Here is a 12,812-nt window from a genome sequence, read left to right on the forward strand (position 1 = left end):
CCAAAAGTAGCAACTCATAGTGCGTAAAAGAATCATCCTTTTATGTTCTGGAGCAACTGTTGCTCAGTGTACCCAGGGCACGGATGAGGCCTTGTTTAATGAGCTGCGCAGCTGGATTGTGCAGCCACATCACGCAGGCTACATTTCTCCTCTGTACTCCAGGTAACATACATACTTGCATCAGGTGCCGCATCAGCCAGTCAGGGTGTGTGGAGCTGTGTGAATATTTCAGCCTTCTGCCTCCTGCTACATGGTGCCGCTTACCTTATGATGTGCCAAATATTTCTTGGCCGGCAACACACATATTGATTTCATTGGGTTGTAGGTTTTTGCTGCCGCCATCAAGCGTGTGCATAAGTGATAATCAAATTGCAGAGTACACAACAACAGATAAAGTATTGCAGGTAATCCAACACATCCTCATACCTAAACAATATTATATAAGTTGAAAGACTCCCAAAACGACACATACAACTTTTCTATTTACTGCTGCACAGTGGCGCTTTAATCATGTGACCATAAGCATGTGACCGTTCTATTTAAGGTAACGTGCATTTTTAAGCGTGTTGAAAATGTGAAATGGAACTAGTTAAGTTAAGGCAACGCAAATACAGCACTTAGGATAAGTAAAATATAAGGGATTGGCTTAAAATGAGTCCCGTAACTACTAAAAGAAGTATGTAACATGACATCATGGACGTCATAGCATAACGGACTAAGATTTGCAACTTTTGGTTGGTTGGAGACAAACTCTGGTGTCCTGACTGAAAGCCTTGTCCTTTTTTTGACACATCCACAACCCCAACCTGCCTCATTTGGCATTCTTATACAGTACAGCAACAAGAGGTCGCAGCCTAACAAGAAACATAATTATGGGTTGTTATGAGCTGCTTGCATTATTGACCCATACGGTCGTTTTGTGGGTGAGGGCGGGCTGGGTAATGACACATAAATTATACAAATTAACATTCATGAGTTTGACAGTGAATTTAATACAAATCTGGTGTTATTAGGAAACCCATATTTTGCTGTTAAAGTTATTCTTAATTTAGATTAAACTGATTTTCTTTAAAGCATTAATGCGTACATTTCTGATATAAATAAACGTCCGTAACATTCAAGCCATTGCCCAATAAGTTGCTTCAAAGTTAATTAAGACTATCAGCGCCACAAAACTCTCTGTATTTTTAAGTGACTTTCCTGCGCAGGAATTCGAGTGAAGATAATTACCTCTTCTGGAGAGTCCATCATGTGCGCAATCACGGAAGGCTTGTATCATGTGGAAGCACCAACAGTGTTGTTGTCAATACTTAGAATTCCTCATGGGGGAAACAGAAACTAAGCACTATGACTTTAGAGTAAAACATCAAATGTGTGAAAAAATGCGTATTCAGAAAGTGTATTTTATGTTTGTATTAAAGTACTGTCTAATGGGAATGTTGCCAATTTAATCTTTGTGTGCGGTCATCTTTGACAAAACTGAATTATAGGCACAGAGTGCATAAAGACAATGCCTCAGCAGAAAGAAAGAAAAAAAAAAGACTACGGCACAGTAAGAAAGATTAAGAAGCCAAGGATTGGATAAACCTGTGTGCATGAAGGCGCTCAACCCCCAACACAGTGTGTACATCAAACCCTGAACAGAAACAGCTGGAGCATGTGGCTATTAGTCCACCTCAGACCTGTGTAACTTTACACAGCCGGAAAATGAGCGCAAATAAATGTATGACAACTGTGTTACGGCTCAATCACGTTCACCAAAGGAAGAACCAAAATAGCAGCACTCAATCACCAGTTGCAGTCTGTACTGGGATTAACAATAATCCATAGAGGCCTTGCAGCAAAGGGTCAATGTCGGGTTTAAGGTCATTCAACAATAGCCGGCTAAGGTACTGCACAGCCACATTCAAAGTGATCTCATGCATTATGTGTGAGATGTCTAGCCAATGTTATTCATTTGGGAAAAGACACGGATGTATGCAACAATGCATGCAAACAATAAACATAACCGGTAGAGAACAAGTGATATGTAATTTGAGTATTAGGTCAAATCAGTGACACATAACAGGGGATACAACAGATTATAAATTCTAACATACACACGATTTAGTTGCAAAGTATGATATCATGAAGCAGATGTGGTGCTCTGTTTTGTTCATAGGGGAGTGAACAAAACAGGTGCAATTCTCTTCTTTCATTTTGGATGTTGGATCTTGTGAAGACACATTTATAATAGCATTGGTTAGCCCTGAGCTCAGTGGGGCTTCAGTGGTGAAAGACAATTTGGGGAGGCTGATTTCTACCTATGAAGTTCCCAATGCCATTGCTACATGTTACAAGGCAAAAATAACATTGTATGAAATGTAATACAGTTGAGAGGCGCTATTTATACAGTACCTATAGACCTAGACAGGAGAAATTCATTAGACTGACCAAAACTGCCATGTAGAAACAAAGCAGCGCTTCAACAAGTTTGTCCAAAAAGTCAAGGGGTTCTCTACTGATTTCACCTTTCTTTAATGATGTCAATTAACACAATTTAAATCCAATAATTTATGTTGCAATCAGGTATAATGGTAGAATCCAACATCATGATAATGTGTCTAATTTGCATCTGTAATGACTCGTCTCAATTAAGTATAGCTTGAAAATAACTGCATCTCTTGGTGTGATTCCATCTAAGTGCCTTCAGGTGGGGTTGACACACTGGATGATAAACTGGGTGCCTTTGAGGTGTGACATTGACAAGAAAGCATTTGTCATTTTATGATACTAATCTCTAATGGTGAGCCTCAGCTGACATTATCTGAATTTTCCTGGATGCAGTGAAGCCTGCACCATTAATCCTTACTGTATTTGCATTGCATTTCTGCAGTGAGGAGCACAGGGGGAGCTATGTTTCATATTTCATACAGTCTTTGTTAACAATGGCTAAGGATAACCTGTAGACAACCACATTCACTCAAAGAAAATTAATTTTTGATCCTGCTTGAGCACTGAAGAACACTTACGATCAAAAATGTCATAATTCAATATCAATAGCCACAAATCAACAAGCTTTATCTTCATGGGAGATTTCTTCTCCAGCCACAGTCAAATCATTGACTTTTATTGTTATAACTCATTTTCTAGACACCTGTGTGTGTGTGTGTGTGTGTGTGTGTGTGTGTGTGTGTGTGTGTGTGTGTGTGTGTGTGTGTGTGTGTGGGTTTCTGATCACAACAGATGTGATCACCAGCGTAAGACAAAGACTTCTAAGACAATGGCACTACTAGTACATTATGTTGCTGCTATGAAGTTATGAATTTTTGCTTTCACATGTAACCCTTCACCCTATTAATGTCTAATGCACAACGTATGTAAAATGTTAAAGATTTACAGATGTGGTAGCCCAAATGCTTTCAGAATATCATTTAGTTTAACAATTAATGTGTTATATTTCCATGATCTGAGACAGTATAATCAATATTTGGGAAGATGAGCAGCTTTTTTGGAACAAGTCCAAGGCAGACATAACAGACCTCATAACCATGATGTCATCCAGATGTAAAAATCTAAGGCTGCTGCTGAGTGGTACACTGTTTTAATGGTCCTCTTTTGAGGGTCATCTCAAAAGTTTTACTCAAACCTGGAATAATAAATCTAAGTCTTTCTATGCCTTATCTCTTTTTTTTTTCTTTTTAAATAATGAGCCAATTGTCCTCTATCAGATCACTGATACATGAGCTAAACTATGTGCACATATTTACAAAACATGTAACAAAATTACAAAAAGTTATCGCTTTATGATTAAGTTATTATCAGAGTCTGGGGAGTCAAAATAACACCAGAACATCATCATCTGCAATATAAACTAAAATATAGTGTCCTCGTGTGGATTCTGGGATGTAGGCTTTGTTGCAATCTGTAACTGTTGCTATATTAATCAGAGATTTGCATTGGAAAAAAATTGAATACATGTGTCCGTTACTGTTCAAGTTCTGAGTACTGGAAGACAAGACATCCTTCAAAAAGGAATACACTTCTATCAGATTTTAGATTGCAGTAGCCTAGACTAAATGAATTATACAATCTCAAAGAGGGCTGACATATTCTACATCTTAAACAGAAAAAGCAGCTGTTAGAAATTACAAATACTGCTTACCATGAGAGAAGACACTGAGCAGAAGTCCAATGAGCATCATCCTGTCCGGGGACATTGGAGAGGTAGGGACGGGGGAAACTCGCACCCGGCTCGCTGCAGCTCAGTTACCCGTCTCTTGCCACATCCAGCCTGCTCCCCTCTGCTGCTGCTGTACCCGCACAAACTGAGGCAGATCAGATGGGCTACTGCACAAAGTTGGCTAAACTGAACCGTGCACGCAACTGGGGCGATTCAAGTGCTCGCGATTTGTGTTGTCCCATTTATTTTATTTCCGATCCCAGTTATTTTACTCTCTAGTGGACGCACATTTCAAAAAACATTTATCCCAAAAAGTTTCACTGCAGCTGATGAGCAGTTAGTTCCAGTCAGACTACAGTCTCCAAGCGCGAGTTGTGTCGCATTCGGACTTGCGTCGCAGCTCCACAGTTGTCCTCATAGAGTTGAGACCAGTGCGCTTAGACTTTGACTGCATGGCGCATTTCTGTTAAAGGCGCAATGTGATTGGCTCCTGGTAATACCGAATATGCTCATGGGGTGTTACAATGTTTCCTGTGGGAGAACAGCTGCACTGTTTCAGCTATTGGTCCATGCATCAACATGATGGACAACACAAGGCGTAGACTATAGACTGCATTAAAAAGTCAATACTTTTGGGATGGTTTGGGAAACTGCTTTTTTTAATTGTGTTTTTATGGTTTTCAAGGCTGATCAAATCTCTTTGGATGGACAGTAATGTCTTTGACCTTCACACTGAACTTATAATAATGGATTTTTGTAACCATACCAAGCGGCATTTTGAGCTGAAGAAGCAGAGTCCTCAAAGTCCTCTGTTTTCCATTTGGACCCTTTGGACCATGTTTCTGGTTATAAATATTACTTTGTCTTTTCCCCTCACATGTGCCTTTATTTGTCTGCTAAAGTGAGCTTAAATGTTAAATTAAATATGTTCCTTACTCTGCATTGAGACCAATCTGCAGCCTCACATCCTTTCCATTCATATCAGTTGACAGCAGGCTGGGACTGTGAAATCTTTACTTGTCCCACTGCAGCTGACCTCTGGGGAAAGGGTTGGTTCAGAGGGGATGACATGCAGTGAGGAATACTAAAATCTTTGATACTCACCTGCAACACTGAGGTATCCTTTCTTCTTCTTTTTTTATCTAAACAGTTTAATTGTGTAGTTTGTGTCCGTATATTTGTAACCTAGATCCTAGGCTTCCATTCTCTATATTGTGCTCTCCTATAGGATGCAAACACAAAACTAAATTTGGGAGTTTGATCACAGAGTAGCTGCCATATTTGCTTTTGTCTTCTGAAGGGTTTGGTTAAGACACGTTTCTGATTTCAGATCAGATCTACTTTTTATAAAAGTCACTCAACACTGAATTTTCACTTTAAGGTAATTTATAGATGTTTTCTTTGAGATATATCTATTAAATTACCCAATTTACAAAAAAATACTAGACTCAAATTATGATTACATAAATCCTACCTTTGCCTCTCACTAAAAGAAAACAAGCAATTTTGTGCAAAAAGAGCATGCCATTGACCTGTTGTTCTCAGCAACAGAGGGAAATACAGCTCCTGTTCAACTGGATGCTCAATTGGCAGTAAGAAATACAAGTGGATAGTGACTGCCATTAAAATGCACATCTAAATGAGAACAACAAAGCAAGGAGCGTAATAAAGAATAATCAACCTTGCCAAAAGTTATCATTCTTAACCATGGCAGCACAAGAAGACCTTTCACTGCACTCAAACTGCTTGAACTAAAACAAAATATTGCAGAATGAGTGAGTGAATTCTATTTTACAACTTGTTTCCCAGTGTGTTTTCAGCTAAGGCAGGTTTCATTCACTGTTATCTTGGCCTTCTCTTACTTTAGCTTCATGGTTTGTGGCAGGCATTACAGCAGCTACTCCATGTGGTCAATCAATTGCATTAGGTAAGACATACAGGTTCCTGTAAGTTATACAGACTCCAGTGATGTGAGCATTGGCTTACAGTATTATTGTGAGGTATAAAGGTGTTTACTGTACAGTCAGTATGTGTTTTAATCAGAACAGTCTATCGGAGTTTTGTGTGGTCACACTAAACATGGTTTGGTAAAACACGCTATAGACAGCTGGCAATTACTGTAATGGGAACATATTTTGCTTTCAGTTCTGTGGTTTGATTAGGCTTTACATAAAACATGTGTAGCTATTTTTTTTTTTTAATTGTCACAGGAGCATGAGATCATCTAAGACATATTACAACATTGTAGAACATTGAGACCTTGAGTGCAACAGGAAGTCAGCAATACGTCAAGCTTTATCTGTCTTTCACATACTTTTTAGATAGATAGATAGATAGATGTCAGAAATACCATTCTCTTTTAAAAATTCACAATTTTGCACTTTAAAAAACAGTCAATGAACACATTTTAAATTAAATTCAGTTGATATTGTTAAATGTTTTAACCCTCATGTTGTCCTCGGGTGAAATCGACCCATTTTCCTGTATCAATGTTCTTTTCAATTTCCCAACTGTAATTACGCAAAATAACATGATTGAACGCACTTTGGCAAGTACAAATCTCTTTTATTAATTTTGGGGTGTCTTATTTGATTTTATAGCATTTGAAAAACAAATTGAAGTGGTTTTGAAATAGTATTGAGTAAAAGTTGACATATTCCAGTCTGTGATTATCCATCAACATACATTCTTTTAATTTTAGTCTAAATAATTCCTAATTTCTGCTTTTCTAACTCAAACATTAGGTATCATTTCCTATAAATAAGGTTTATTGACCATAAATTCCAAAAATAACTGTAAAACTAAAGTTAATACGTTAGTGTTACATAGTTTTGAAAACGACAAAAAAAGTGACAAACATTGAAAAAAACGTCAAAAGTGTTGAAAGAATTGACAAAAACGTAACAAAAAGTTAAAACCATCGATAAAAAGCATCAACAAAAGTGTTGGTTTTCAATTTTGACGGGAAGACAGCTCAAGGGTTATGATTTTTTTGTAAGATTATTTGTAACTTTTGTCTCATTTCATGCAGTCTCTTGCCTCCCTCTAGTGGACAACTATGACCTAAACTGGATGAATGATACTTTTATTTGGGAATTTTATGACTTACTGCATTATTCAGCACTTCTTCACTATATGATTCACAGTAACACAAATTAGCAAACCAAAACAATTTCTCTGTCAATACTTAATAGGCTAGGTTCAGCAGTGGAATAAGTATATAGATTTTTTTTTTTAATTGGCAATTCTACAATGTCAAAAAACAACAACAAAAAAACTCTGTTACAAATAAAAGTCTTGCATTGCAAGTAGTGAAAAAGTATTAGAATAAAAATATACACAATTCCACAGGTGTAAATATAAACATTCTAAATGTGCCCAAGTTGATTTGATGTTGCAGTGTATGTAAATGACATCATATGACAGGAAGTTACCAAAGGTCCAGGTTAGTGCTTGAAAAGGTCAAGACTTGAAAGAAAGTAGTAGGCTTTTCATTATGCTGATGGCCCATTTCAGAATCATGTACATGATATTACTAATTATTAGTGATTCATTTTGTGATCATCACGTTAATGTCGCAACTGTTAAAGATGGGACTAATTTGATTTCCTTTATACACTGCTATATCTTCACATATAATAATATATCATAATTTATTAGTCAAATTATATTTTGCATTAAGAATCTGAATCTGCAAAGCAGCCTAGTAGCTTGGCTAAAGTTGTCCAATAAATGTAGCGTAGTAAAAAGTACATAATACAGTATTAAGCTACTTGAGCAGGCCTAAATGAAGCATGTTAAATCAGATGAATACACCTCACTGAAAAGCAACCATATTGTATTATTACATTTGCTGAGAGTTGTTTAATATTCGGTAATATGTTGTTAGTCATTATGGTAGTATAGGCTACTACTGTATGTCTCAGTGAAGTCCTTAGCTCTGTAGGCTAAGACCCTCTGTGACTTTGCTGTAGCATTCAGAGTACTTAAATGTCAAGGCCAAGCCGCTGTCTTCACTAGTCTAGGGCGTGACAGTGAGCAGGAAGTCCACGCAGTAGCAAATATGGTTTTCTGTCTAAATTTAGTTACGTCACGTGTATTTTGCAATATTAGGATTTACTCACCAAGGGCACAGAAATGTACGCAAAGTGACGACATTACTATCTATGCAGTTCTATTGGTGGAGAGCCGCGTGACTTGAGGGATTGACGTCCGCCTCAAATCACACTTCTCGTTTTATATCGCGATCAACTGTGTTACATAAATCCGCACTGCTTCTTCGCAATCGGCCATTTCGTCTGTGCAGGCCGTCAGTTGTAGAGGGCAGTGGGGTATATCGATTGTACTGTTATCTGAAAGGCACATCAAGAACATCGCACCATGAATGAGACAGCTATTTCTTTCGCCAAGGATTTCTTGGCCGGTGGCATCTCCGCTGCTATTTCCAAAACAGCCGTCGCCCCAATTGAGAGAGTGAAGCTTCTTCTTCAGGTAAAAAAACTCTCCGTGTCTTCCGGAAGGTTCACTAACGTTAGCCGGCTAGCATGTGACATCTTGCTAACCGCAAAGTTAAGCACTTATCTCAGCCGGTTGTAGTCATGTGTTCACAGGCTCAGAATGGTACATTGGACAGTAGCATGTGATAATTTAGAATTAATGTGAGTTTTGAGGGTAATAAGTTAAAGGATATAAGGTCATTGTAGGGTGGCAATGACCTACACGAGCCTAGTTGCTAACGTTAGCTCCACACGTTAACCTTAGCCGGCAGAACGTTTAGCTAACAAAGGACAAACGCTTGTAGTGATATGGGGACATTGTGTACAAATACACGGCAACACCTCAGATTTATTTAAAACTCTACTATTTCATAGGGAATTAAATCAAGACAACATACCGGCTGTAATTGAGTTTTGATAGTCAATGAAATCTTTCTGGTGGCTAATGTATCCTAATGTTGAGCGAGATGGCTGCACTGAGGCCCGTCGGCAGTCATTCACAGCTGGGTCAAGCTTTAGTCACATCCTTTTCTGTTAAACCGGCACTGCGACATTGTTTTCTTAACCTTACCTCACTGACCCCCGATGTCAACTTTTTTGTTATGGTAATTTTGAAAAAGATTTTATCACATTAACAAAATGACTGTAACGTAAGTCATTTGATTGCTATTAACATACCCCTGTTAAAATGAGACTTTGCAGAAACTTTTACAGGTTTAACATGCAAGAAGGTCACAACAAGGAGACCTTGTGATTGACACATACTCACCAGTTAATTAGCTTACCTATTTTAAACTGTTCGTTCTTTCTATTTCATTATTCTAGGTCCAGCATGCCAGCAAGCAGATCGCCGTGGATAAGCAGTACAAGGGTATCATGGACTGTGTTGTCCGTATCCCCAAGGAGCAGGGGTTCCTTTCCTTCTGGAGAGGTAACCTTGCCAATGTCATCAGATATTTCCCCACCCAGGCCCTCAACTTTGCCTTCAAGGACAAGTACAAGAAGATCTTCCTTGATGGTGTAGACAAGCGCACCCAGTTCTGGAGGTACTTCGCTGGTAACCTGGCCTCTGGTGGCGCCGCCGGAGCAACCTCTCTCTGCTTCGTGTACCCCCTCGACTTCGCCCGTACTCGTCTGGCTGCTGATGTTGGAAAGGCTGGAGCCGGAAGAGAGTTCAATGGTCTTGGAGACTGCTTGGCTAAGATCTTTAAGTCTGATGGCTTGAAAGGTCTGTACCAGGGCTTCAATGTGTCCGTGCAGGGAATCATCATCTACAGGGCTGCATACTTCGGCATCTATGACACAGCGAAGGGTACGTCAATTTTACGTTAACATATACTTGCAGACCACCCTCCTCAGTGGTTCAGCTTCTATATCTGACTTTTTTCTTTTCTTCCTGTGTTAACAGGTATGCTTCCAGACCCCAAGAACACCCACATATTGGTGAGCTGGATGATTGCACAGACTGTGACAGCTGTTGCTGGCCTGACCTCATACCCCTTTGACACTGTCCGTAGACGTATGATGATGCAGTCCGGTCGCAAAGGAGGTGAGTTTTTTTTGTATTAATGGAAGCCTTTTCAGTTGTTAACATATACTGCTGTTAATACATACATTTTGTGTATAGTTGCTTGAATACATGGTTCTGGACTAAATGCACCTTGGATATGGAACTGATTTATTTTTGTATGTGTCTGTAACGGGTTTACTTCTACCTGCGTTATTTTAACATCTGCTCTTTTCTTACCTTTCTCAGCTGACATCATGTACACCGGGACCATTGACTGCTGGCGTAAGATTGCACGCGATGAGGGTGGCAAGGCTTTCTTCAAGGGAGCCTGGTCCAATGTGCTCAGAGGCATGGGGGGCGCCTTCGTGTTGGTGTTGTATGATGAGCTGAAGAAAGTCATGTAATTTGTCACATTGTCACATCACTGTTCAATTTGGCTAAATGTAATAACTCTCCATTTCTATGGACTCTGCATTCTGCCTTATTTATGGGAACAAAACTAGTGTCTCACCCCTAGCTGTGGGCGATGGCTGTACATTGTGCATCTTTATGATTTTAAACGTTCCACATCCTCTTTACCAATGTCATTCCTCTTAAAGAAATCTGATACCTCCTCCTGTCATTCACTAGGTTTGTATGGTCCCAACTTGAAGAATAAATTTATTCTGGGGAACAATCTAAACAATTGACGTTGACTGTCTTCACTGTACACTGCATCACTGGATAATGCAATGCACGAAGTGGATTACACCCAACTGCTATATTTACTTGCGCTTATCTCTTCTTGAGCCTTCCTGGTTAACCGTGGTCACTGCTGGGATTGTAGAGTAGAACATCTGAGCCTTGGCTCCTTTTGAAAAGGACTTGTCAGGCTCCTGATAGTAAGCAGCAGACGGCTCTTACTTAATTTTACTTATGCTTAATTTAGCTTATGCTTGTTTTGATGTGATAAGAGTTACTGACCTATTCAGATTTTGGTTGTTTCACATTTAATTTCAATGAGTTACTCATCAAACGGCAGGAAAATATAGACTAGCTCTTGGGATAGAATCATAAAATTCTTGTATGTTTATTTTAAATTAAATGTAGAAACATTATAAAACCTTTGGAACATGTTTCTTACAAATCGTAATGTGAATATTTTCAAAATTATCATGTTTGAATGGAAGAGCTGGGCTTGTAAGATTGAAATGTTCCAGGCCCTGCTGTGCAGAATAACCACATTACATCTATGGCTGTGAATAATATTGAATGAAACTTTCCACTACAGTGCATTGGTTAACTAAGTTTTGGGGTGGGGGGAGGGAATAGACTTGTATGTACCTTAATAGACATAATGTAGATACAGCTAGTGCCTCACAGGGACACCGCAGGTGAATTTCTGTCTACAGGCCTTGTACACAAGTTTGTACTACAAACTTGTGTACAAGGCAGTGTGGTACAGGGAAGGAAATTGACTTATTTCTTACAATGTCAGATGAAGGAGAAGGCAAGTCACTAAAACAATTTAGATGACACACCACATATGCGGAAGTTGCAAGGTACTGGTATTCTCCATGGTTTTAATCTTCTACTTGGCCAGAGATGTTGAAGGCTGACAGCAGAGGGCGCCTGTGGCAAAGAAGTGTGAACTTCCCGCGTTCCTGTGTCCTCTGCGCATGCTCTTCTTGCCCAAAGAGGAGTGTCTACCTTTAACTGTCAATGGTGTCTAGAGCTGATGCACGTCTTCAGGATATTGTGACGGAAGTATTTAATACGGCGACAGCATGTCCCAAGTGTAAGAAGGTGAACTCAGTTCCATCACCTGTGCAGTGTGTTTTATTTATACTGTTTATTGATATAATGTGTGTGTGTGTGTGTATATATATATATATATATATGTATATATATGTATATATGTGTGTGTGTGTGTGTTTTGTTGTATTGTTTATTTTTTTTATTTAACCTTATTAACCAGGAAGTCCCTTGAGATGTGATCTCTTTTTCGAGGGAGACCTGGCCAAGACGGCACACCATTTACAATTTAAACAAATACAGCACAGACAAATCTCCATAGAGGAAAGGACAGGCACATAGGGCAGTTACATTTTTGAATTACATGACATTTAACAGGGCCTTAAACTCTTCCAATGGGACTAGATATTTAAATGATCAAGTTAGTGTATGATATATAGGTATGTGTGTGTATGTATGTAATATATATAATATATATATATATATATACACATACACACACATATGTGGTGTGTGTATGTGTTACAGGCCAAAAGTTTGGACAGGGTGGTGTCCAACTTCATTTCTTTTTATTCCTTTTTATTTTCATGACTATTTCCGTTGTAGATTGTCACTGAAGGCATGAACACTGAATGAGCGCATGTGAAATTATATACTTAACAAAAAAGTGTGACATAACTGAAAACATGTCATATATTCTAGTTTCTTCAAAGTAGCCCCCCTTTGCTTTTTTGATAGTGCTGCAAACCCTTGGTGTTCTCTCAATGAGCTCCATGAGGCAGTCACCTGAAATGGTTTTCACTTCACAGGTGGGCCTTGTCAGGGTTAATTTGTGAAATTTCTTGCCTTAATAGTTGGGACCATCAGTTGTGTTGTGCAGAAGTCAAGTTGATACACAGCCGACAGCCCT

The 12,812-nt window shown here is 38.9% G+C and overlaps 2 protein-coding genes and 2 long non-coding RNA genes across 4 annotated transcripts in view; 2 read left to right on the forward strand and 2 right to left on the reverse strand.

The window, feature by feature from the left end:
• Window positions 1-4,632, reverse strand: part of LOC116700333 (GDNF family receptor alpha-4) — a 21,133-nt gene extending 16,501 nt beyond the window's left edge. Inside the window, exon 1 of the mRNA XM_032533434.1 lies at window positions 4,145-4,632. Within this exon, the coding sequence (XP_032389325.1) occupies window positions 4,145-4,199 (55 nt within the window). The 5' untranslated portion in view covers window positions 4,200-4,632. The remainder of the gene's footprint in view (window positions 1-4,144) is intronic.
• The window catches only part of LOC116700341 (uncharacterized), a 273,867-nt gene that overhangs the window by 50,582 nt on the left and 210,473 nt on the right, over window positions 1-12,812 (reverse strand). The gene's annotated exons all lie outside the window — the stretch shown is intronic.
• On the forward strand, window positions 1,180-11,584 carry LOC116700344 (uncharacterized). Its single transcript, XR_004334628.1, has 3 exons — window positions 1,180-1,191; window positions 5,933-5,937; window positions 11,531-11,584. It is a non-coding gene; the product is annotated as an uncharacterized LOC116700344 (long non-coding RNA).
• On the forward strand, window positions 8,384-10,850 carry LOC116700337 (ADP/ATP translocase 2). Its single transcript, XM_032533442.1, has 4 exons — window positions 8,384-8,653; window positions 9,484-9,970; window positions 10,067-10,207; window positions 10,415-10,850. The coding sequence occupies exons 1-4, from the start codon at window positions 8,543-8,545 to the stop codon at window positions 10,570-10,572; spliced, it is 897 nt and encodes a 298-aa protein (XP_032389333.1). The 5' UTR covers window positions 8,384-8,542; the 3' UTR covers window positions 10,573-10,850.

This window comes from Etheostoma spectabile, chromosome 13 (assembly GCF_008692095.1).
Source record: "Etheostoma spectabile isolate EspeVRDwgs_2016 chromosome 13, UIUC_Espe_1.0, whole genome shotgun sequence".
Taxonomy (NCBI): Eukaryota; Metazoa; Chordata; class Actinopteri; order Perciformes; family Percidae; genus Etheostoma; species Etheostoma spectabile.

What these genes read in the sequence shown, in the direction of transcription:
- LOC116700337 (XM_032533442.1), top strand. Translation starts at nt 8,543, where the DNA reads ATGAATGAGACAGCTATTTCTTTCGCCAAGGATTTCTTGGCCGGTGGC. An exon ending in GAGTGAAGCTTCTTCTTCAG is followed by an intron (nt 8,654 to 9,483) that starts GTAAAAAAACTC and finishes TCATTATTCTAG; the next exon opens with GTCCAGCATGCCAGCAAGCA. An exon ending in CATCTATGACACAGCGAAGG is followed by an intron (nt 9,971 to 10,066) that starts GTACGTCAATTT and finishes CTGTGTTAACAG; the next exon opens with GTATGCTTCCAGACCCCAAG.